The sequence below is a fragment of the Erythrolamprus reginae genome, chromosome 8 (assembly GCF_031021105.1).
Source record: "Erythrolamprus reginae isolate rEryReg1 chromosome 8, rEryReg1.hap1, whole genome shotgun sequence".
NCBI classification, from domain to species: domain Eukaryota; kingdom Metazoa; phylum Chordata; class Lepidosauria; order Squamata; family Dipsadidae; genus Erythrolamprus; species Erythrolamprus reginae.
In genome coordinates this window covers 11371656-11397718 of record NC_091957.1, presented here as the reverse complement: position 1 = coordinate 11397718, position 26063 = coordinate 11371656, and the positions used below count along the sequence as shown (strand labels likewise).

General features: G+C 44.7%; 1 protein-coding gene across 1 annotated transcript in view; it reads right to left on the bottom strand.

Moving 5' to 3' along the window:
- The window catches only part of CRB2 (crumbs cell polarity complex component 2), a 54988-nt gene extending 29218 nt beyond the window's left edge, over window positions 1–25770 (bottom strand). Inside the window, 2 exon segments of the mRNA XM_070758857.1 lie at window positions 9377–10066; window positions 25652–25770. Coding sequence (XP_070614958.1) covers window positions 9377–10066; window positions 25652–25700 — 739 coding nt within the window. The 5' untranslated portion in view covers window positions 25701–25770.
- Between the last annotated feature and the right edge of the window lie 293 nt (window positions 25771–26063).

The window sequence follows — 26063 nt, the reverse complement described above, 5'->3', positions numbered from 1 at the left end:
GGCTTGCACGTATTAATCGCTTTTCCATTGATTCCTATGGGAAACATTGTTTCGTCTTACAAACTTTCACCTTAAGAACCTCGTCCCAGAACCAATTAAGTTCGTAAGACGAGGTATCACTGTATTTACATTCTATTCACTAGGTTTGCAGCAGGTTCACAAAGAAACCCCTCAGGAAATGTTTATGCCTCTTTTTTTGCAATCTGCTCCTTTTTTGTGCGGCGGGGGTGGAATGACTGATTTCACAGCCTATATATCCTGGCCGCTACCTGCAAATCCACTTAATTCCAATTTTCTGGCCGAGTTCTGCTTCGAAAGCAGACCCCATAGGCTAATCCACCAGGAATGTGGGCCCCTTATCTACCAGAGCTGCCAAGCCTTTATGCAAACACCCTCCTCGTCTCCTGCTTAAAAGAAACTCAGTCCTCGTGGTGGGGGTGGGGGGGTAGAAAAGCCAAGTGCTGAACCCCAGGTTTGAGAGAGCTTGGGACTCAACCCCAATGCCAGAGGAAAGCAGCGGTTGCAAGGCGAAGCACCCAATTTCCCAAGGAATTCTGGAGACTCTAGAAAAAGAGTCAGCTAGAATTGCATTTGCACAGAAATTGAAATATTTTATTATTATCTATCTATCTATCTATCTATCTATCTATCTATCTATCTATCTATTTAGTCCAATGCACAATACATATAGAAGAATAGAACTAGAAGTAATATATTTATTTATTTTATTTATTTATTTATTTATTTATTCTTTGTCCAATATAACAATACATATGGAAGAGAATAGACGTTAAGTAATATATATAACGATAAAGAAAGTAAATAAGAAGAGACATAGATGGGAGGAGAGAGTTTTTGATAAGAGATAAGGAGGGATATATATGATATAATATAATATAATATATATATATTACAGTGATACCTCGCTTAGTCAAAAGCCTCGTCATACAAACTTTTCGAGTATACAAACCCGCGGTTTAAGATTTTTTTGCCTCTTCTTACAAACTATTTTCACCTTACAAACCCACCGCCACCGCTGGATACCCCGCCTCCGGACTTCCGTCTCCGTAGCCATCGAAGCACCCATTTTTGCGCTGCTGGGATTCCCCTGAGGCTCCTCTCCATGGGAAACCCCACCTCCGGACTTCCGTGTTTTTGTGATGCTGCAGGGGAATCCCAGCAGCACAAAAACAGGCACTTCACTGGCAACGGAAGTCCGGAGGTGGGGTTTCCCAGCGAGGGGAGCCTCAGTGAAATCGCAGCATCACAAAATAAAGAGTCCGGAGGTGGGGTTTCGAGGTGCTTCGGCTGGCAAAAAGGGTGAATTTTGGCTTGCACGCATTAATCACTTTTCCATTGATTCCCATGGGAAACATTGTTTCGTCTTACAAACTTTTCACCTTAGAACCTCATCCCAGAACCAATTAAGTTTGTAAGGCAAGGCATCACTATATATATATATATAGAATAAGAGACAATATATATGATATATGAGATAAGGAAAGACAATTGGACAGGGGACGATAGGACACATCAGTGCACTTATATACGCCCCTTACTGGCCTCTTAGGAACCTGGAGAGGTCAATCGTGGAGAGTCTAAGGGAGAAATGTTGGGGTTGGGAGTTTGACACTACAGTGATCCCTCGAGTTTCGCGAATCTCGATGTTCGCTAAACGCTATATCGCGAGTTTTCAACCCGGAAGTAAACAACACCATCTGCGCAATGCGTGGCCTTTATTTTCTATGGCCACGCATGCGTAGATGGTGGAGTTTCCCCACCGGCTGAGCGGCTTCCCTGGGTCTTCCCCCTCTTGCCCCGGTAAGTGGCGCGAGCAAAGGCGTGGGCGCGCGTCGCGGGGCCCGCTTCCCAGCTGGGAAGCAACAACACCAACCGGGTGGGTGGGGGAAGCCCCGGCGCGCGCGCGGCGAGGCCCGCTTCCCAGCTGGGAAGCAACAGCACTAACCGGGTGGGTGGGGGAAGCCCCTGCGGTGCGGCGCGCGAGGCCCGCTTCCCAGCTGGGAAGCAACAACACTAACCGGGTGGGTGGGGGAAGCCCGCTGCGGCGCGCGCGCGAGGCCCGCTTCCCAGCTGGGAAGCAACAAGCACTAACCGGGTGGGGTGGGGGAAGCCACCTGCGGCGCGCCGCGACGAGGCCCGCTTCCCAGCTGGGAAGCAACAGCACTAACCGGTGGGTGGGGGAAGCCCCTGCGGTGCGCGCGCGAGGCCCGCTTCCCAGCTGGGAAGCAACAACACTAACCGGGTGGGTGGGGGAAGCCCCTGCGGCGCGCGCGCGAGGCCCGCTTCCCCAGCTGGGAAGCAACAGCACTAACCGGGTGGGTGGGGGAAGCCCCTGCGGCGCGCGCAGCGAGGCCCTGCTCTCCCAGCTGGGAAGCAACAGCACTAACCCGGGTGGGTGGGGGAAGCCCCTGCGGTGCGCGCTGCGAGGCCCGCTTCCCAGCTGGGAAGCAACAACACTAACCGGGTGGGTGGGGGAAGCCCTGCGGCGCCGCTGCGCGAGGCCCGCTTCCCAGCTGGGAAGCAACAGCACTAACCGGGTGGTGGGGGAAGCCCCCTGCGGCGCGCGCGCGAGTGCCCGCTTCCCAGCTGGGAAGCAACAGCACTAACCGGGTGGGTGGGGGAAGCCCCTGCGGCGCGCGCAGCGAGGCCCGCTTCCCAGCTGGGAAGCAACAGCACTAACCGTGGTGGGTGGGGGAAGCCCCTGCGGCGCGCGCGCTGAGGCCCCGCTTCCCAGCTGGGAAGCAACAGCACTAACCGGCGTGGGTGGGGGAAGCCCCTGCGGCGCGCAGCTGCGAGGCCCGCTTCCCAGCTGGGAAGCAACAGCACTAACCGGGTGGGTGGGGGGAAGCCCCCGGCGGCGCGCGCGCGAGGCCCGCTTCCCAGCTGGGAAGCAACAGCACTAACCGGGTGGGTGGGGGGAAGCCCCTGCGGCACGCGCGCGAGGCCCGCTTCCCAGCTGGGAAGCAACAGCACTAACCGGGTGGGTGGGGGAAGTCCCTGCGGCGCGCACGCGCGAGGCCCGCTTCCCAGCTGGGAAGCAACAGCACTAACCGGGTGGGTGGGGGAAGCCCCTGCGCGCGCAGGCGCGCGAGGCCCGCTTCCCCAGCTGGGAAGCAACAGCACTAACCGGGTGGGTGGGGGAAGCCCCTGCGGCGCGCGCTGCGAGGCCCGCTTCCCAGCTGGGAAGCAACAGCACTAACCGGGTGGGTGGGGGAAGCCCCTGCGGCGCGCGCGCGAGGCCCGCTTCCCAGCTGGGAAGCAACAGCACTAACCGGGTGGGTGGGGGGAAGCCCCGGCGGCGCGCGCAGCGGATAAACGGCAGCAGCGAGGCGGCGGGGAAACCCCCAATCTTCGGCTCCTCGCTGCTGCGGGTGGAAGTAAAAACACCATCTGCGCATGCGCAGATGGTGTTTTTTACTTCCGCACCGCTACTTCGCGAAAAATCGATCATCGCGAGGGGTCCTGGAACGGAACCCTCGCGATGATCGAGGACCACTGTATTGAGTCCGGTAATGAGTTCCACGCTTCGACAACTCGATTGTTAAAGTCATATTTTTTATAAAGAAAATATATAAAAATAGAGGAGAAGATATATGAAAGGATATACTGTATATATAAAGAAAATATATAAAAATAGAGGAGAAGATATATGAAGGAAGAAAATATGTATGATATATGAGATAAAGGTAACACAATTGGACAGGGCACGAAAGGCACCCTAGTGCACTTATGCACGCCCCTTACTGACCTCTTAGGAACCTGGAGAGGTCAATCGTGGATAGTCTAAGGGAGAAATATTGGGGGCTCATCATCTGAAGAGGATGCACTCAAAAAAAATTTTGGACTGTGCAGAAACAAATAGAAGATAGACAGAAAATAGAATTCTTTATTGGCCAAGCGTGATTGTACACACAGGAATTTGTCTTTGGTGCAGATGCCTCCAGCAACAATATTAACAATAGATTACAAACCGCACACAGCAAAGAATAATACAGACTTACAAGCAAAAATATCTCAAAGTAACTCCCCACACAGGGAACAGCGCTGGCGCCCTCTGATGGCCAACCAGTCAAAATTCTTAAAGATATAGTCTTTACTTTTATAGACCAACATTGTTAGTTTACTATATGGCAACCCCAAAGTAGGTCATAGTTATAGTTATAGTTAGTTATAGTTTATTAGATTTGTATGCCGCACCTCTACGAAGACTCGGGGCGGCTCACAGCATAACAGTAATGCAATACATTACAAATCTAATAATAAAAAATTAAATCCATTTAAGAAGGCGTTAATAACATAATAAAACCCCTAACTATGCAGTCATACACATTCAACCTAATCTATAACACAGTAAGGCCAAATACATAATAAAAAAGGGGGAAAGTTGGTAATTATCCCCATGCCTGGCGACAAACGTGGGTCTTCAGCATTTTACGGAAGGCGAGGAGGGTGGGGAGTTGATTCCAAAGGGCTGGGGCCACCACAGAGAAGGCTCTTCTCCCTGGGTCCCGCCAGCCGACATTGTTTGTACCATGTACCATTGTATGTACCATGTGCTAACACACGCAAAGCAAAAAATGTTCACCATCACTGGTATAGGGCCTCCTGCTTGAGGGGGACTAGATGACCCTACAAGGTCCCTTTCAACTCTGCTCGTCTCCAAAGCATCCTTGTGGGATGCTATATCTTGCCTCTGGCCCTGAGGTAAGTTTGCATCTTTATTTGGCCATGGCTCTTTGTATTCTTTCGTAACATGCTTGGCTGATATCCAACAAGTTATTATAATTTTTCTTCGTCCAGGAGTTGCCAAGTTCATACCTTTCTCACATCAGTTTTGTTTATCTTGGAGGTTTCAAACTCTTTTTTTTTTAAACTCTCGCTCATCCTGAACTGTGGGAGCTTTTCAAAGAGAGTGATGGACTCCTCCCGAGAAGGAGTGAGAGAAAAAGTATTTGCTCTCCTTCTGTGCTTTCCCACATTTATTTATTTTATTTATTTAATTGGTACTTGGATCAGTTTCCAGTCACAATTCAAAGTGTTGGTTACGACCTATAAAGCCCTTCATGGCACCGGACCAGATTATCTCAGGGACTGCCTTCTGCTGCACGAATCCCAGCGACCAGTTAGTTCCCACAGAGTGGGTCTTCTCCGGGTCCCGTCAACTAAACAATGCCGCTTGGCAGGACCCAGGGGAAGAGCCTTCTCTGTGGCGGCCCCGGCCCTCTGGAACCAGCTCCCCCCAGAGATTAGAATTGCCCCCACCCTCTTTGCCTTTCAACCCACCCTCTGCCGCCAGGCATGGGGGAATTGAGATACTCTTTCCCCTAGGCCTTTACAATTTTATGCATGATATGTCTGTATGTATGTTTGGTTTTATAATAATGGGTTTTTAACTGTTTTTAGTATTGGATTATTATTATATGCTGTTTTAGTATTGCTGTTAGCCGCCCCGAGTCTCCGGAGAGGGGCGGCATACAAATCCAATGAATGAATGAATGAATGAATGAATGAATGAATGAATAAATAAATAAATAAATAAATAAATGCCACCCCTATCCGTGGACTCAGGGGCGCTCACAAAATATACCAAAATACATAACAATAATTTGTCCAATTAATATGTTAAAATAAAAGGATTCTTAAAATTCTAATTTTAAAAACATTCATTCACATTCACACAATAATCATGCTAATGACATTCATTGGACAGGGGAAGGTCTAATGTCCCCAGGACTGATGGCAAAGATGTGTTTTTAGACTCTTTCGGAAGGCAAGGAGGGTGGGGGCAGTGCGAATCCCCGGGGAGGTTCTCTGGGTCCCGTCGACTAAACAATGTCGGCTGGCAGGACCCAGGGGAAGAGCCTTCTCTGTGGTGGCTCCGACCCTCTGGAACCAGCTCCTCCCAGAGATTAGGATTGCCCTCACCCTCCTTGCCTTTCGTAAACTCCTTAAAACCCACCTCTGCCGTCAAGCATGGGGGAACTGAGACATCTCCCCTTGCCTATGTAGTTTTATGTATGGTATGTTTGTGTGTATGCTTTTTAAATAATGGGGCTTTTAGACTTTTAATATTAGATTTGTTATTTTAGACTTTTAATATTGGATTTGTTACTTTATATTGTTTTATCACTGTTGTGAGCCGCCCCGAGTCTGCGGAGAGGGGCAGCATACAAATCTAATAAATAATAGTAATAATAATTCCAGAGGGCCGGCCCCCACCACCAAGAATACTCTTCCCCTAGGTCCCACCAGCCAACATTGTTTGGTCAACAGGACCCTAAGGAGACCAACTCTGTGGGACCTCACCGGTCGCTGGGATTCCTGTGGCAGAAGGCGGCCTCGGAGATAGTCTGGTCCTATGCGATGTAGGGCTTCATAGGTCATAACTGTTGTGGTTAGCTCTGGCCCAGCTCCTGCCCCAAGGACTGTGGATGTGGGGGAGACATCCACATGCAGCAGGCCTGTTTCGTTCCCGGTAGAATCTGCTGATGAAGACTCCTCTGACCAAGAAGACATGAGTGACAGGGAGGAGGAGAGTGTGGCAGACAGCTCAGAAGGAGATCAATTATCTCTCTCCTCCTTGGATTCAGAACAAGAATTAATGATACAGCCACATATGCGGAGAACGATGCATAGGCAGCAACAACTGAGAGATTATTATCAAAGAAAATGAGGCCACCTGTGGTTGGGTGGGGCTGTGGTAATTAGTGAGGCTGCTATAAAGAGCAGCGTGTGGGTTTGGCCGTTGTGGAGGATTATCTGATCGTTGTGTTTCGTGCCTGCTTTGCTGACTTCGACCTTGGTGTGTTGCTTTTTCCCCGCTTTGAAACTAAACCAGAGCAAAGTATGTTTCACTTTGTGAAAGAAGGACTGTGAATTGCCTCACAGCTGCAAGCTAAGTATCTCAGAACTGATAAGGGACTTGTACCAATTACCAGTTTGTTTGGAGACGAGTGCTCTTTGCTATACAAAAAGAGGGCTTAGGTTAAGTGAATTTTCAATATAAAGAACATTGTTTTGAATTTTCAAACGTGTGTGTGTCTGAAATTTGTATCTGACTTTTCGGGAGGATTCTGCCAGAGAGCTCGACAGAACAATAACCAACACTTTGAATTGTGCCTGGAAACAGATCGGTAGCCAATGCAGTCCACGGAGTGATGACGAGATATGGGCATGTCTTAGAAAGCCCAAAATTGCTCGTGCGGCTGCAAGTTGGACGAGCTGAAGTTTCCAAATACTCTTCAAAGGTAGCCCCATACCCAACACTTTCCTCCTTTCCATTGCTCTTAAAAGAGGGAAGAAATTCCTAGGCCAAGAATCACCAAAAGGCCGTCCGGTGTTGCAATCCCTCTCGCCTGCTGCTTGCTACCGAGCTGGTAATCTTCAACCCTCGCTCACATTCCTGACGTGGCCACGTAAGGCGCAGAGAAGGAAGGAGGCCAGAGGCTGCCTGGCTCCCTGCGTGCCGGCTGGTACCAGGTGGGGGAGGAAATGGCCCACATTCCACCCTAGAGACCCAAAAATAATAAATAAAAGACCCTCGTGGCTTCTGCCGCTTCAGAAGGGAGCTCGGCAAGGCCCTGGTGAGTCAATGCCAGCTCCTCCAGTCCAGGAAAATAGCGTGTTGCAACTAAGAGAGAAAGAAATTGGACTCAGACATTTTTTGACACCTGCATTTAGAAGGACAAAGGGCTACAACTAAGATTATTGAGCTGGCAATGGGCCCTGTTTGATCTTTACTGCATCATCAGCTCAACTGGTCCAGAGCAGCTTGTTTCTCAACTTCATGAGTTAACAATTTAAGAATTCTGGGAGTTGAAGTCCACGCACCTTAAACTTGCCATGGAGTAATAGCATTTAGACTTGTATACCACTTCACAGTGCTTTACAGCCCTCTCTAAGTAGTTTATAGAGTCAGCATGTATCTCTTGCAACAATCTGGCTCTTCATTCGACCCACCTTGGATGGATGGAAGGCGAAGTCATGTTATTAATTTATTAAGTTATTTACAATAGGTTATAGAGAATGTCACGCACTCGCCCGCTTCCTATTATGTTTTTTTTTTAAGTGATTTTACTGTCCTTGTATATTTGTTTATATATGTAAATAAAAATTAATATTATTATTATTATTTATTGGATTTGTATGCCGCCCCTCTCTGGAGACTCGGGGCGGCTAACAGCAATAATAAGACAGCGTATAACAATAATCCAATACTAAAAACAATTAAAAACCCATTATAATAAAAAACCAAACATACAGACAGACATACCATGCATAAAATTGTAAAGGTCTAGGGGGAAAGGGTATCTCAATTCCCCCATGCCTGGCGGCAGAGGTGGGTTTTAAGTAGCTTACGAAAGGCAAGGAGGGTGGGGGCAATTCTAATATCTGGGGGGAGTTGGTTCCAGAGGGCCGGGGCTGCCACAGAGAAGGCTCTTCCCCTGGGTCCCGCCAAGCGGCATTGTTTAGTTGACGGGACCCGGAGAAGACCCACTCTGTGGGACCTAACTGGTCGCTGGGATTCGTGCAGCAGAAGGCGGTCCCTGAGATATTCTGGTCCGGTGCCATGAAGGGCTTTATAGGTCATAACCAACACTTTGAATTGTGACCGGAAACTGATCGGCAACCAATGTAGACTGCGGAGTGTTGGTGTAACATGGGCATATTTGGAAAAGCCCATGATTGCTCGTGCAGCTGCATTCTGCACGATCTGAAGTTTCCGAACACTTTTCAAAGGTAGCCTCATGTAGAGAGCGTAATTAAAAAAACAAATTAAGAAGTGGATGTGGCAGTTGTATATGGATGGGAGGTCTGGCGAATCATCAAAAGACACCTCCCAGAATCTGAGAAAGAGGAGATGCTCACAGTACCTACTTCAGCTTCAACCACAACAACACAAGAGCACACAACAGATTTAAACTTAATATTAACCGCTCCAAACTTGACTGTAAAAAATATGACTTCAGTAACCGAGTTGTCGAAGCGTGGAACTCATTACCGGACTCCATAGTGTCATCCCAAACCCCCAACAATTTACCCTTAGATTATCCACAGTTGACCTATCCAGATTCCTAAGAGGTCAGTAAGGGGTGAGTACAAGTGCACTAGAGTGCCTTCCATCCCCGATATTGCTCTCCTATATCTCCTATACCTTTCTTCTATTCCTATATCTCTTCTATTCTTTCATTGATATGTTCTATTCCTATATCTTCTTTTCTATTCTTTCTTAGATATATTTTACTATGAGTATCTCCTCTATAACCTTCATCATGTAATTTTACTATGTGTATATCCCACTAAAACCCTCCTTGTGTATTGGACAAAATAAATAAATAAATAAAAATAAAAATACCTGTGTAGCCGGGCAGACACTGGCAAACGTAATGGTCAATCTGGTTGAGGCAGGTGCCGTTGTGTTGACAAGGCTGGGAGGCGCATTCGTTGATGTCCATTTCGCAGCGGTAGCCCTGGAAACCCGGCACGCAGAAGCAGCTGTATTCGTCGACGCGGTCGAGGCAGATGGCTCCGTTTTGGCAGGGGTTGGAGGCACATTCATCCACCTCCTCCTCGCAGTGGGTACCAGTATAGCCAGCCAGGCACTGGCAGGTGTACGTCCCGTCGCTTTCAAGACAGGTGCCGTTGTTGCAAAGTTGACTCGAACAAACGGCAGAGCTTGGCAGGCAATGGTTTCCACTCGGGCAGTGACAACCGTACCCGTCCTGGAGGCTGACGCACTTAAAACCAGGCCGAGGGCAAGGGTTAGCCTTGCACTCATCCCCTTGGGCTCTGCAGGTGACGTCCGCCAAGCTTGATCCACAGTGGCAGGTGTAGTTCAGGTACCCAGGTGCCCCACTGCAACTCCACTCGGGTGGACAAGGATGTCCATCGCATGGCTCGGCTAGCAACTCACAGTCCCTTCCCTCGTAAGCCAAGGGACTCTGGACACACAGGCACTGGTAGCTACCTTCCAGGTCTCGGCAGGTGCCTCCGTTCTTACAGGGAGAGGAGGAGCAAAAGTTGGCCGGTTCCGAAAGGGCTTGGCCTGCAGGGAAGGAAAAAGGGAAAGGGTTAGACTGGAGCAGGTGGGTCAAATTCAAGACCCGAGGGCCACAGGCGGCTTGCGGGGTGCTTACATCTGCCCCAAGGGACTGTCCTGGGAATAGTTAATAATAATAATGATAATAATAATAATAATAATAATAACAACAACAACAATAATAATAACAATAACAACAACAACAATAATAATAATTTATTAGATTTGTATGTCGCCCCTCTCCGAAGACTCAGGACGGCTCACAACAACAACAATACAATAATAATAATAATAATAATAATAATAATAATAATAATAATAAATAATAATAATTTATTAGATTTTTATGCTACCCCTCTCCGAAGACTCAGGGTGGCTCACAACAACAACAATACAATAATAATAATAATAATAATAATAATTATTATTATTATTATTATTATTATTATTATTATTATTTATTAGATTTGTATGCCGCCCCTCCTCTCCAGAGACTAATACAAATCTAATATTAAAAAGAATAAGTTATTACTAAAAACAATCAATGCTATACAATCATACCACACTCAAGTGCTACAAGTCTGAAGGGGGGGATTAGGCCCCCACATGCCTGGTGACATAAATGGGTCTTCAACATCTTGTGGAAGGCGAGGAGGGTGGGGACAGTTCGAATCTCCGGGGGGAGTTGATTCCAGGGGGCTTGGGCCGCCACGGAGAAGGCTCTTCCCCTGGGTCCCACCAGACGACCTTGTTTAGTTGACGGGACCCGGAGAAGGCCAACTCTGTGGGACCTAATTGGCCTCTGGGATTCATGTGGCAGAAGACGGTCCCATAGGACTATTTAATAATAATAATAATAATAATAATAATAATAATAATAATAATAATAATAATAATAATAATAATAATAATAATTATTATTATTATTATTATTATTATTATTATTATTATTATTAATTAGATTTGTATGCCGCCCCTCTCCGAAGACTCCTGTATTTTATTTTAAGATGGATATATATTTTAGGATGGATATATATTTATCCCAGGCAGGTTTAAATTCAGTTACTGTGGATTTACCAACCACGTCTGCTGGAAGTTTGTTCCAAGCATCTACTACCTTTTCATTAAATAATATTTTCTCATGTTGCTTCTGATCTTTCCACCAACTAACCTCAGATTGTGCCCCCTTGTTCTTGGGTTCACTTTCCTATTAAAAACACTTCCCTCCTGAACCTTATTTAACCCTTTGACATATTTAAATGTTTTGACCATGTCCCCCCTTTCCCTTCTGTCCTCCAGACTATACAGATTGAGTTCATGAAGTCTTTCCTGATAGGTTTTATGCTTAAGACCTTCCACAATTTTATCCATCTCTTTTTGTAGGTGAGGTCTCCAGAACTGAACACAGTATTCCCAATGGGGTCTCACCAGCTCTCTATACAGCGGGATCACAACCTCCCTCTTCCTGCTCATTATATAATTTATTAATTAATACTTAAAATTAATACTTAATACTTATATTCAAAGCATCCTTAATTTATTTTATTTTATTTATTTATTTATTTAGTCCAATACATAATACACATTGAAGAGAATAGATATGTAGTAATATAACTAAAGAAATGAATAGAAGAAACGATATAAAAGTACTGTATAGGTTAACAAATTTGAAAGGAAGAAAAGATAAATGAGATAAGGAGAGACAATTGGACAGGGGACGGAAGGCACATTGGTGCACTTATGCACGCCCCTTACTGACCTCTAAGGAACCTGGAGAGGTCAATCGTGGATAGTCTAAGGGAAAAATGTTGGGGGTTAGGGGTTGACACTACTGAGTCAGGTAATGAGTTCCACACTTCAACAAAACGGTTGCTGAAGTCATATTTTTTACAGTCAAGTTTGGAGCGGTTAATATTAAGTTTGCGTGCTCTTGTGTTGTTGCGGTTGAAGCTGAAGTAGTCATTGACAGGTAGAACGTTGCAGCATATGATCTTGTGGGCAATACTTAGATCATGTTTTAGACCAAGGATTGATAGTCTGCTTTCGTAGGGCATTCTGTGTTGAGTGGAGGAGGGAAGTATCCAAAGATACTTTCCAGGATACTTTGGAAATCTCTGCTGTTTGTCCCCTCCCTGCCCTCCACTTCTTGGGACCACTGGGTGTTTGTGGGGGGGGAGAGGCTCTGACTTTGCCTCCCCAATCCCCCCCCCCCTTTTTGTCCTGCTTTTATTCTCCAATCTCCACTCAAGCGGAGAATACGGGATGACCGAATGGGCCTGGTATGCGTGGAGCAATTAGAGGAGGTTGTTTTCCAGCAGGGCAGCCTTGTCTCTGTTCCACTCCAGCAAGCTTGTTTCTCTCTCTTCAAATGCTCCCACGGGCTGGTGGGGCACAAGGTCCTCGCTTGGCCCCCTTCCTTGCAAGATGCAGCTTGTGATGCTGGCTGCAAGGAAAGCTGTCCGTGACTCTATGTCTAGCTATGACTCTCTTTTGGAAATCATAATGTACTCCCTGACTACTTCACCTTTAACAACAACAACACAAGAGCACGTAATAGATACAAACTGGATGTAAATCGCTCCAAACCTGACTGCAGAAAATACGATTTCAGCAATAGAGTGGTCACCGCCTGGAACTCATTACCTGACTCTGTTGTTGCTTCCCCCAACCCCAAAATCTTCTACCTTACATTATCTACAACTGACCTCTCCCCTTTTCTAAGAGGTCTCTAAGGGGCGTGCATAAGTGCACTTTTGTGCCTAATGTCCCTGTCCTACTGTCTTATTATCCTTTCTATTACTACATTCTACTTATGTTGTGTTATGTTAATATGTGCTATAATACTATACTTGTTTGACAAATAAATAAATAAATAAACAAACATCTGGAACGGCCAGGAAGGTGCAGCTGGCACAGCAAGGGAGCTGGTTCTTTCTCTGGGCTGTTTGAGGAAAGTGATGGACCTCCTTGGATGTTCTAGAAAGGGGATGGCTTGACTGGAGCAAAAGTCTGCCCAACTTCTTTCCATCCATCTCTTCATCCCTCCTTGAGAGAGAGAGGGAGAGAAAGAGAGGGAGGGAGGGAGAGGGAGAAAGAGACGGAGAGGGAGAGAGAGAGAGGACTGATAGATAGATAGATAGATTGATAGATTAATGATGGTGACGATGATGGAAGAGACCTTGGAGGACTTCTAGTCCAACCCCCTGCTTAGGCAGAAACCCCTACACTACTTCAGACAAATGGTTATCCAACATCTTCTTTAAAACTTCCAGTGTTGAAGCTTTCACAATTTCTGGAGGCAAGCTGTTCCACTGGTTAATTGTTCTAACTGTCAGGAAATGTCTCCTTAGTTCTAGGCTACTTCTCTCCTTGATGAGTTTCCACCCATTGCTTCTTGTTCTACCCTCAGGTGCGTTGGAGAATAGTTTGACTCTCTCTTCTTTGAGGCAGCCTCTGAGATGTTGGAAGACTGCTTTCAGATGGGTGTGTAGGTGGATGGATGGTTGGTATAGGTAGGTAGGTAGGTAGGCAGATGATAGCGAGAGAGAGATGATGGATGGATGGATGGATGGATGGATGGATGGATAGATAGATAGATAGATAGATAGATAGATAGATAGATAGATAGATAGATAGATGGTATAGGTAGGTAGGTAGGCAGATGATAGCGAGAGAGAGATGATAGATGGATGGATGGGTTGGTGGGTGGGTAGGTAGGTAGGTAGATGATAGCGAGAGAGAGAGAGAGATGACATGAATATATGTAGAGAGAGATAGCTGGCTGTCTAGATGAGAAATAGATGATAGAGATAGGTAGTTAGGTTGATAAGTAGGTAGATGATAGCGAGAGAGAGAGATGACATGAATATATATAGAGAGAGATAGCTGGCTGGTTAGATGAGAAATAGATGATAGATAGATGATAGAGATGGGTAGTTAGGTTGATAGGTAGATGATAGTGAGAGAGAAAAGACAGATAGATGGATAGATGGATGGATGGATGGATAGATGATAGATAGATAGATAGATAGATAGATAGATAGATAGAAAGAAAGAAAGAAAGAACAGACAGACAGATAGACCGAAGAGGGAGGGAGAGAGGTAGACGGGTGGACAGACAAATAGATAGAGATAGGCCGATTGACAGAGAGAGGGGAAGCTACTCCTGGCCTCAAAGCCTCTAACAAAAACGAAAATGCAGTAGAAAAACAATGCTGATTTTAAAAAGAAACAAACATTGCTGTCCAACTAACGCAAAGTGGCTGTAATAACAACCCTGAACCCCAGTTGTTAAAGCACAGGCTGCACAATCCCAAACGTTTTTTCAGAAGGAAGGCTAAGCACGGGTGAGGACCAAGAACCAATTACCTTAAACCTCAAGGGACACACACAGAACAACAACAACAACAAGTATGATGAAAATAGCCCTCTCCTCTTTCTACCTGCGGTGCCTATCTGGAATTTTAATTTTATAGATTTGTCAGTTAGAGAATTACCCCGAGACCCAACACTGAGCCACGCGATTCCAAATTCACTACTATAGCTAAACTTTACAAGGTAATTGTTACATCTAATATCTCTTAATTTTTAGACCATGTTGCTTCCTGACCTTCCTTAATATCTTTACTCGTCATTTTATTTTCTTTATTTCTATCAAGTCTAAAGGCCCAACTGTTAGATCACTTTTAAAGTGTATATATAAGTTTTAATTTTCCTTAAAAATAAATAAACGTTCTGAGCTTCACTGACAAGCATTCTCATCTCACCAGCTGCAATTCTACAGGTTCTGACCTTCTACCGCAACCCTGGGCATTTGGCACCTTAAGATGTCATTGTAACATTAACCACACACTATACCTGTTTCTTTATATCTGTTTAGACAGCCTGGAGATAAGCTGGCCCCATATCTGCACTTAAAATTCCAGAAGGGGATCACACAAGCACAAGGGTTATCTGGCCTTCTTCCCATTTTTACATCTTTCCTTAAAACTGGAGCCAAACCACAGAAGATTGAACATTTCTGAAGATCAGAGTAAGGACTGGAGACAAAGAGAAGACCCATCTCTTCAGGTTTTGGATGTTCCATTCTTGGATTATTATTATGATTATTTATTAGATTTGTATGCCGCCCCTCTCCGTAGATTCGGGGCGGCTCACAACAGTGATAAAAAACAATACATGGAAACAAATCTAATATTTAAAATCTAAAAATAACAGTTTTACATTAAAAAGTCTAAAAAAAACCCCAATATAGAAACAGAGAAGACTGACGGCAGAAAAAGACCTCATGGTACATCTAGTCTGCCCTTATACTATTTTCTGTATTTTATCTTAGGATGGATATACAGTGATCCCTCGATTTTCATGATCTCGATCTTCGCGAAATGCTATATCGCGATTTTTCAAAAAATATTAATTAAAAATATTTTCCCACCCGATGACGTCACTCTTCCTTTCTCATCTTTCTTTCTCTCTCTCTTTCTCTATCTTGCTTCTTCCTCTCTCACACTCTCTTCCTCCCTCTCTCATCTCTTTCTTTCCTTCTCTCTCTTTCTCTATCTCTCCCCCTCATGCTCTCGAGCGGTGCGTGGGCGGCGGGGAAGACCCAGGGAAGGTTCCTTCGGCCACCCAGCAGCTGATCTGCTCGGCAGCGCCGCAGCAGCGAGGAGCCGAAGATCCGGGTTTCCCCTTTGCGTGGGCGGCGGGGAAACCCGGATCTTCGGCTCCTCGCTGCTGCGGCGCTGCCGAGCTGATCAGCTGCTGGGCGGCCGAAGGAACCTTCCCTGGGTCTTCCCCGCCGCCCACACAAAGGGGAAACCCCGATCTTCGGCTCCTCGCTGCTGCGGCGCTGCCGAGCAGATCAGCTGCTGGGCGGCGGAAGGAATCTTCCCTGGGTCTTCCCAGGTGCGGAAGTAAAAACACCATCTGCGCATGCGCGGCCATGGAAAAAAGGGGCGCGCATGCGCAGATGGTGTTTTTACTTCCGCACCACTATATCGCGAAAAATCGATTATCGCGAGGGGTCTTGGAACGGAACCCTCGCGATAATCGAGGGATCACTGTATGTTTATCCCAGGCATGTTTAAATTCAGTTACTGTGGATTCACCAACCATGCCTGCTGGAAGTTTGTTCCAAGGATCTACTACTCTTTCAGTAAAATAATATTTTCTCATGTTGCTTTTGATCTTTCCCCCAACTAACTTCAGATTGTGTCCCCTTGTTCTTGTATTCACTTTCCTATTAAAAACACTTCCCTCCTGGATCTTATTTAACCCTTTAACATATTTAAATGTTTCAGTCATGTCCCCCCTTTTCCTTCTGTCCTCCAGACTATACAGATTGAGTTCATTAAGTCTTTCCAGAACTGAACACAGTATTATTCCAAATGTGGTCTTACCAGCATTCTATATAGCAGGATCATAATCTCCCTCTTCCTGCTTGTTATACCTCTAGCTATGCAGCCAAGCACCCTACTTGCTTTCCCTACCGCCTGACTGCACTGTTCACCCATTTTGAGACTGTCAGAAATCACTACCCCTAAATCCTTCTCTTCTGAAGTTTATAAAAACATACACACAATCATATCATACACAAAAACTACATGGGCAAGGGGGAGATGCCTCAGCCCCCCATGCCTGACGGCAGAGGTGGGTTTTAAGATGTTTACGAAAGGCAAGGTGGGTGGGGGCAATCCTAATCTCTGGGGGGAGCTGGTTCCAGAGGGTCGGAGCCACCACAGAGAAGGCTCTTCCCCTGGGTCCCACCAGCCGACATTGTTTAGTCGACGAGACCCGGAGAAGGCCAACTCTGTGGGACCTAACCGGCCGCTGGGATTCGTGCAGCAGAAGACGGTCTCACAAATATCCTGGTCCGGTGCCATGAAGGGCTTTATAGGTCATAACCAACACTTTGAATTGTGACCGGAAATTGATCGGCAACCAATGCAGACTGCGGAGTGTTAGTGTAACATGGGCATACCTAGGGAAGCCCATGATTGCTCTCGCAGCTGCATTCTGCACGATCTGAAGTTTCCGAACACTCTTCAAAGGTAGCCCCATGTAGAGAACGTTACAGTAGTCGAACCTCGAGGTGATGAGGCCATGAGTGACTGTGAGCAGTGACTCCCGGTCCAAATAGGATGCTCTAGGTTTAATTCTTCACAACGATGCTTTGATTTTGCGGACACAGAAGACAGGCCGACGTGGATAATGTCTTCAGGGATTCTGATTGTTCGCTTCGAGCCTTGGTGGCGCAGTGGTTAGAGTGCAGCACTGTAGGCTACTTCAGCTAACTGCTAGCTGTGGTTCAGCGGTTCAAATCTCGCCAACGGTTCAAGGTTGACTCAGCTTTCCGTCCTTCCGAGGTGGGTCAAATGAGGACTCAGATTGTTGGGGGCAATATGCTGACTCTGTAAACCGCTTAGAAAGGGCTGTAAAAGCACCGTGATGCGGTATAGAAGTCTAAATGCTATGGCTAATTGTTAGCTGAGAAGACCACCATGAAATATGCTTTGTAAACTTCACAGTATTTCTTTCCTAATGGGTTTGCACGCATTATTTGCTTTTACATTGATTCCTCTGGGAAAAATTGCTTCTACTTAAGAACTTTTCTACTTAAGAACCTGGTCACGGAATGGATTAGAATAGAATAGAATAGAATAAAATAGAATAGAATAGAATAGAATAGAATTTTTATTGGCCAAGTGTGATTGGACACACAAGGAATTTGTCTTGGTGCATATGCTCTCAGCGTACATAAAATAAAATATACATTTGTCAAGAATCATGTGATACAACACTTAATGATTGTCATAGGGGTCAAATAAGCAATGAAGAAGCAATATTAATAAAAATCTTAGGATATAAGCAACAAGTTACAGTCATACAGTCAACATGGGAGGAAATGGGTGATAGGAATGATGAGAAAAACTAGTAGAATAGAAGTGCAGATTTAGTAGAAAGTCTGACAGTGTTGAGGGAATTATTTGTTTAGTAGAGTGATGGTGTTCGGAAAAAAACTGTTCTAGTGTCTTGTTGTCTTGGTGTGCAGTGCTCTGTAGCGACGTTTTGAGGGTAGGAGTTGAAACAATTTGTGTCCAGGATGTGAGGGGTCAGTAAATATTTTCCCCGCCCTCTTTTTGACTCGTGCAGTATACAGGTCCTCAATGGAAGGCAGGTTGGCAGCAATTGTTTTTTCTGCAGTTCTGATTATCCTCTGAAGTCTGTGTCGGTCCTGTTGGGTTGCAGCACCAAACCAGACAGTTATAGAGGTGCAGATGACAGACTCAATGATTCCTCTGTAGAACTGTATCAGCAGCTCCTTGGGCAGTTTGAGCTTCCTGAGCTGGCGCAGAAAGAACATTCTTTGTTGGACTTTTTTGATGATGTTTTTGATGTTAGGTTACCATTTTAGGTCTTGAGTTCTTAAGTAGAGGTACCACTGTACTTCGTATTTTCTGGGTCCTTGAGCTCCATTGTCATCTTATCACCAGAGCCTGCCTTTTTCAAAACCCAGATCTATACTTCCCGAAATGCCTTGACTATCAAACGTGAAGTCCTCTTCAAGCATGGATCAGGCATGCAATTGGATGTTCATTCGCTGTTTCTTCCCAGCTTTGGAGGCGAAACTGCTCCTGTTCTCAGATTTCGAGAAACAGGCAATGCTACACCCATCAATCCGTCACACTTTTATGGGCCTCTTTGCCTCAACCGCCCAGCAAACCTCTTTGATCTTCCACTCCTCATTGTGGTCCTCGTCCTTAGATCAGAACCTTCCTTTTATAAACCCTCTTCTGCTGTGACCTACATGTTCTCCCCACCCCACCCCCTACCTCCTCTGATCTCCCAAATACGATTGCACATCAAACACTGAAGGAGGTTTTTGTGTGTGTCTTCAAGTTAGCCATCTGGGCTCTCCCGGCTTTGAATTCTAAATCCAATCTAAATAGGCTGCCCACTTCCACAGGCAAACCCCCCCCAGAAAAAACTTAGGAAGAGAATGACAGACAGGTGCCTGAGATACACCAGAGGTGTCAGAATAATAGATATGCTACATAAGGGGTACATTTTTGAGAGCAGGCATCAGAATTTCATTTTTAAGGTGTGCCGGTTTGCCCATTGTAAAAAGTAATAAATGACATTAAAGGATAGCTTATGGCATCTTATGAAGAGGTGGCGGAGGGTAGAGTAAGAACCAGATCCATCCCTAGATTGAATTGAGAAGGAGAGGGGAGGAGTGGAGAACCGAACAGAACAGAGATTGGACTGGACTAGAAGAAGGAGAGGAGAGGAGAGGAGATAGAATAGGGACTGGACTGGTCTAGACTAGAGGACTATAGACTATAGTAGATTAGAGTAGAATAGAAATAGAATAGAATAGACTACAGTAGAGTAGAGAAGAGTAGAGTAGAGTAGAATAATATAGATTTAGAATAGAGTAGAAGAGAATTAGAAGAGAAGAGAAGAAAATAGGATGGGAGGGGAGGGGATAGGATGGGATAGAATAGAAATAAGAGTAGAATAAAATAAAGAGTAGAAAGTAGAGTAGAATAGAATTAGAATAGAATGGGATGGGATGGGATAGAATAGAAATAAGAGTAGAATAAAATAAAGAGTAGAGTAGAGAGTAGAGTAGCATAGAATAGAATGGGATGGGATGGGATAGAATAGAAATAAGAGTAGAATAAAATAAAAAGTAGAGTAGAGAGTAGAGTAGCATAGAATAGAATAGAATAGAATAGAATGGGATGGGATGGGATAGAATAGAAATAAGAGTAGAATAAAATAAAGAGTAGAGTAGAATAGAATAGAATAGAATAGAATGGGATGAGATAGAATAGAAATAAGAGTAGAATAAAATAAAGAGTAGAGTAGAGAGTAGAGTAGAGTAGCATAGAATAGAATAGAATAGAATGGAATGGGATAGAATAGAAATAAGTGTAGAATAAAATAAAGAGTAGAGAGTAGAGTAGAGTAGAATAGAATAGAATAGGATGGGATGGGATAGAATAGAAATAAGAGTAGAATAAAATAAAGAGTAGAGTAGAATAGAATAGAATTAGAATAGAATGGGATGGGATAGAATAGAAATAAGAGTAGAATAAAATAAAGAGTAGAGTAGAGAGTAGAGTAGAGTAGAGTAGAGTAGCATAGAATAGAATAGAATAGAATACAATGGAATGGGATGGGATGGGATAGAATAGAAATAAGTGTAGAATAAAATAAAGAGTAGAGAGTAGAGTAGAATAGCATAGAATAGAATAGAATAGAATAGAATGGGATGGGATGGGATAGAAATAAGAGTAGAATAAAATAAAGAGTATAGTAGAATAGAATAGAATAGAATAGAATAGAATAGAATAGAATAGAAGTAGAGTTCTTCTTTTATTGGCCAAGTGTGATTTGACACACTAGGAATTTGTCTCCGGCAGAGAAGCTCTCAGTGTACATACAATAAACAAGTGATAAATCATAGCCATAATCACAAAAATACAATCAGCATAAATCTGTGATGGCGAACCTATGGCACGTATGCTGCCCGAAGTGGCATGTAGAGCCATGAATGGGGGCAATCCTAATCTCCCTCCTTGCCTTCCATAAACTCCTGAAAACCCACTTATGTCGCCAGGCATGGGGAAATTGATATAACCTTAGCTGTTCCGGTTTATGTATGGTTTGTTTGGGCTGTATGATTGGTTTTTTATAGGGGTTTTTAATATTGTTTGTAATATGGTTTAATAATAATAATAATAATTATTATTATTATTTTTATCATCATCATTATCATTATCATTATAATAAATATTATTATTGTTGTTGTTGTTGTTGTTGTTGTTGTTGTTGTTGTTGTTGTTGACTTCCGAAGACCTGAGCCTTTGCTGGAGCAACATCTTCATTGCTGCTTCTCAAACATCACCCAGAAGAGAAATGGGATGTGTTCCTCCGGATGCCTCCATCATCATCATCGTCACACTGGGCCAGGTGTGGTCTCATCCTGGAACCCACCCTTGCAAGCAAGTCCATGGAGAACTTTGGTGGCCCCAGAAGACACCCAACAATCCACGTCGTTTATCTTACGTCACTTTCAGGCTGCTGGGGTCACCCAGCAGACTTAACCCGGTTATTGAAATAGATCAGTCCTCTAAAACCATAAATAGGTTGCGTTTGGCCCAACATGACCTTAAGCTTGTCAGGACACACCACCTAAGTGCACGTTAAACCTTGACAAGCTGAACAAGTTTGTGTGAAGAAGGAAAAAAAGCCCTGAGCTGCTTGGCTACTACATTATTGGGACCAATTGGGAAGCAGAGTCCGAGCCCATCCCAACATCTCTGGGTTTTTGAAACAATCAATAAAATAATCAGTGGAACAACCAGAAAAGTTAATAAGTTCTTTGGGAAACTTTGTATATTTGTTTACGTAAAAGAACACCTGCCAATAAGCGCAACATAATTATTATTATTATTATTATTATTATTATTATTATCATCATCATCATCATCATCATTATCATTGTTGTTATTGTTGTATTATTATTATTATTATTATTATTATTATTATCTCTAACAAGCAGTTTGGTTTAAGGAAAAAAACTGTCTTGTAGTTTTGATCACCACGATGTAAAAAAGGATGTGGAGACTCTAGAAAGAGTGCAGAGATGATTAGGGGACTGGAGGCTAAAACATAGGAAGAACGGTTGCAGGAATTGGGCATGGCTAGTTCAATGAAAATAAAGACCAGGGGAGACATGAAAGCAGTCTTCCATTATCTCAGGAGCTGCCACAAAGAAGATTTGGGGTCAAGCTATTCTCCAAAGCACCTGAGGGCAGAACAAGAAGCAATGGGTGGAACAAGGAGAGAAGCAACTTAGGACTAAGGAGGAATTTCCTGACAGTTAGAACAATTAATCAGTGGAACAGCTTGCCTCCAGAAGTTGTGAATGCTCCAAATTGGAGATTTTAAAGAAAATGTTGAATAACCATGTGCCTAAGCAGGGGGTTGGACTAGAAGACCTCCAAGGTCCCTTGCAACTCTGTTGTTGTTATCTGCAACTCCTACACTGCAGAAACATTTGGACCACACAACTCGAACCAGGGTAAAGCAATAGACGCAATTGACTGAGACTTCTGCAAAGCCTTCGATTCAGCAGTACATGGCAAACGGCTGTTAAAACTAAGCTCTTACAACATTTCTGGGTATTCATTTCATGCGTTCGTGTCCACCTCCTATCTCATACATATTTGACAAACTTAAATAAATAAGTACAAATAAACAAATAAACCATGAAGCTGTGATAAAAGGCAATAAAATAATCAAAGATGCAACTGAGATCTTCAACTATTATTAACAGTTCCAGAACCAAATGGAAGAGTCCAGAACCAAATGGAAGAGTCCAGCTAAGGAGACCCCTTTGACGCCGGGATGGCGTAGTGGTTGGAGTACAGCTAACTGCCAGCTGTAGTTCAGCAGTTCAAATCTCACCACCGGCTCAAGGTCGACTCAGCTTTCCACCTTTCCAAGGTGGGTCAAATGAGGCATCCAGATTGTTGGGGGCGATTGACTCTGTAAACCGCTTAGAGAGGGCTGTAAAAGCGCTATGAAGCAGGATATAAGTCTAAATGCTATTGTTATTGCTATTTGCATATAAATAAATAAATATTTGGAGCACTGCCCCCTCCTCAGATGCAGGACGCGTGAGCCAAATATGGTTTTCTAAATTAGGGCATTATATATATTTATATTTTTATTTATATATATGTTTTTGTAAATTTTCATGGGGACAGATCTTGGTATGTTCGGTTTTCTTCCCGTGTAAGTTTCAGAGATTTCTAGCGACATTTCAATGTTTCAAACACATGACCAGACCACAAACTTGCAGCCAAACCAAAACAGCTAAGTAGTCTGCAAGCTCCAACTACTCAGGATATCACCCCCCAATCCACAAACATCAACTAATCAGCATACATCAATTACATCAACGACCCCAGGTGTTACCCCACTGACTCACCAGGAAGTTTCAACTCAGCTTGCAGCTGCTGAGCCAGCACTCCACACCCACCCACCAGTATTTATAGAGGGAAGGCAGCTCAGATCTCGCTGTGTTCGCCCTGGCACAAGGACAAAAACAGCAGCCTGAAGATGACGAGTGGGACCTCATCGAAACATCACCAGAAATCTCTGAAACTTACACAGGAAGAAACCCAAATATGCCAAGACCTTCATATATATAGCTGATGAGGCCAAAATAAGGCCGAAATAGATCTATCCTAGTCTCCCTTAATTTTCAAATTCAGCAAAAAAACATGTGACACATACAGATAGAATTGTGGGCTATCAATAAAAATTAACTGCCTTGGAAATGGCCCTGGGTTGGGCCAAGAGGCAAATAAGGAGCTGTGATGTTCCTTCAATACACCAGGGTGATTCGACACAAAAATATGTAACCCTTCCCTGGTGCAGAGCTGAAGGGATTGGATACTGTAGCCTAGAGGATAATTCTCTGCCTTACAAGGCAAAGGTTGCAGGTTCAAGTCCCAGTGGGTATGGCTAGCTGATGAGGCCAAAATAAGGCCAAAATAGATCTATCCTAGTCTCCCTTAATTTTCAAATTCAGCAAAAAAAACATGTGTGTGTGTGTGTGTGTGTGTGTGTGTGTGTGTATATCACATGTTTTTGCTGAATTTAAAATTAAGGGAGACTAGGATAGCACTATTTTGGCTTTGGGAATATATTCCCCTGCCGAGGATGATCCCAAAGCAGCAATCTTAGAATAGCTGTGGGAAAGATAAGAGCTTAGAGAGGTTGATCTCTAGAACGGGTGACTAACCACTGACTCACTGCAGCTCTCTCATCTCGTGGTCGTCGTCAGCCCGCTTCGCTTTTTCTCTTTGCCACAAAGTTGGAAATAGCAGTTCTGGGGATGACACCGTTATCAATCAAGAGCAAACTTTTCAGTGGGTGGGTGAGATGGAGAGGGCCTCCCCCTCCCCATTTGGCCAAAGAGGCCCATTTCGTGAGAGATCTGGCAACCTGCTTGGAATGCACACACACACACAAACACACACCCCTTGCAAACCCACCAGTGAAGAAAGCAGGAGGGCTACCTTCCCCTGGCCATTGTGCCAAAGAATGCATTGCCCCCCCCTCCCATGACGGTGCCAGGGCCATTCAGGATGGACGGCTGCCTATGCCTGACCACCGCCTTTCTAAGCGGCACAAAAGGCCCCCTCCCGTCCTGGCTTCCCAGGCAGGATCAGTAGCCATGGATACTAGGCACAGAAGCGGCCCTGCTGAGTCCCTCTGACCGGTGGAATGCCAGACAAAGGAGGGGGCTTGGGAGAAGAGGAGGGGGTTTCCCAAAAGGGGGAGGGGGGAGGAGAGGGAGGAGGAAGAAGGAGGAGGAGGAGGAGGAGGAGGGAAAGAACGAAAGAAGGAAGGAAGGAAGGAAAGAAAGAAAGAAAGAAAGAAAGAAAGAAAGAAAGAAAGAATTTTCTCCTTTGCAACTTCTTCTTTCACTTCCAAATTATATCCTTGGAGAAGAGGAGAAGAGGGGGGGATTTCCCAGAGGAGGAGGAAGGAAAAAATGAAGGAAGGATGGAAGAGTGGAGGGAAAGAAAGAAAGTAAGTAAGTAAGTAAGTAAGTAAGTAAGTAAGTAAGTAAGTAAGAAAAAGAGAAAGAATTTTATCCTTTCCAACTTCTTTGACTTCCAAATAATATCCTTGGAGAAGAGGAGAAGAGGCAGGGATTTCCCAGAAGAGGAAGGAAGGAAGGAAGGAAGGAAGGAAGGGTGGAGGGAAAGAAACAAAGAAAGAGAGAGAGAGAAAGAAAGAAAGAAAGAAAAAGAGAAAGAATTTTATCCTTTCCAACTTCTTCTTTCACTTTCAAATTATATCCTTGGAGAAGAGAGGGGGTGTCCCGGAGGAGGAGGAGGGAAGGGTGGATGAATGGATGGATGGAGGAAAAGAAAGAAAGAGAGAAAGAGAGAAAGAAAGAAAGAAAGAAAGGGAAAGAAAAAGAATTTTATATCATTCCAACTTCTTCTTTCCTTTCCAAATTATATCCGTGGAGGGGTTTTCCAGAGAGGAGGAGGAGAAGGAGGAGGAAGAGAAGGAGAAACAAAGAGAAGGAGAAAAAAGGAAGGAAGGAGGGACAGAGGAAAATAAAGAAATAAAAAACAAAGAAAGACAGTCAGATGAAAGAAAGAAAGAAAAAGAAAGAAAGACTTCTATCCTTTCCAACTTGACTTGTTCTCTCCCTTCCAGATTATAGCCTTGGATATAATAATAAATAAAAAATAATAAAAAAATTAAAAAAATATCATGAATTGCTCCTTGGTTAAACACCTGCTGATGCTCCCCCCTCCCACGAGACCCCCCACCCACCAGCTCTTCATTTCTACATTCTCTGCAAGAACTTTGAAACAAGCCCCCACCCCCCCCTGTGTGGTATATGTGTGTGTGTAACCTGCAGATGCCCAAGGACAACTTCCCAAGCTTAAGTTTCAGTGATGTATTATCGCAAGCTTCCCCACAAAAAGCAATCTCGGGTTTTTGCCAGATAGCAAAGCCCTGCAGTTTCGAGGTACAACTCACCCCAAAGCCAGAAAGCTGAAAGCACCAGCAGGGCCACCCCAAACTCCATGGCAGGCTGAGAAGGTCTCCGGGCTCCGTCTCCAACTGAGAGCAACCTCGAAGCAGGGTCCTATCCTCCCTCGCCCACTTCCACCCGCATCCCCAGACCAGAAGACCACTCCAGGTCCTTGTGGGGGGGGCAGAGATGCTAAAACCACGCTTTGCTCTAACAGGCTGGACAAAACTCACCGGCCACTCAGCCTTGTACGGCAAAAAAACCCTGGTCTGGATCACCTGAACCGGAGGCAGCAGGAAGGGAATTGTGATGTCCAGCATAGCTTTTTTATTTATGTATTTATTTGTTTATCTGTCTGTCTGTCTGTCTGTCTATGTATCTATGTATCTATCTATCTATGTATCTATCTATGTATTT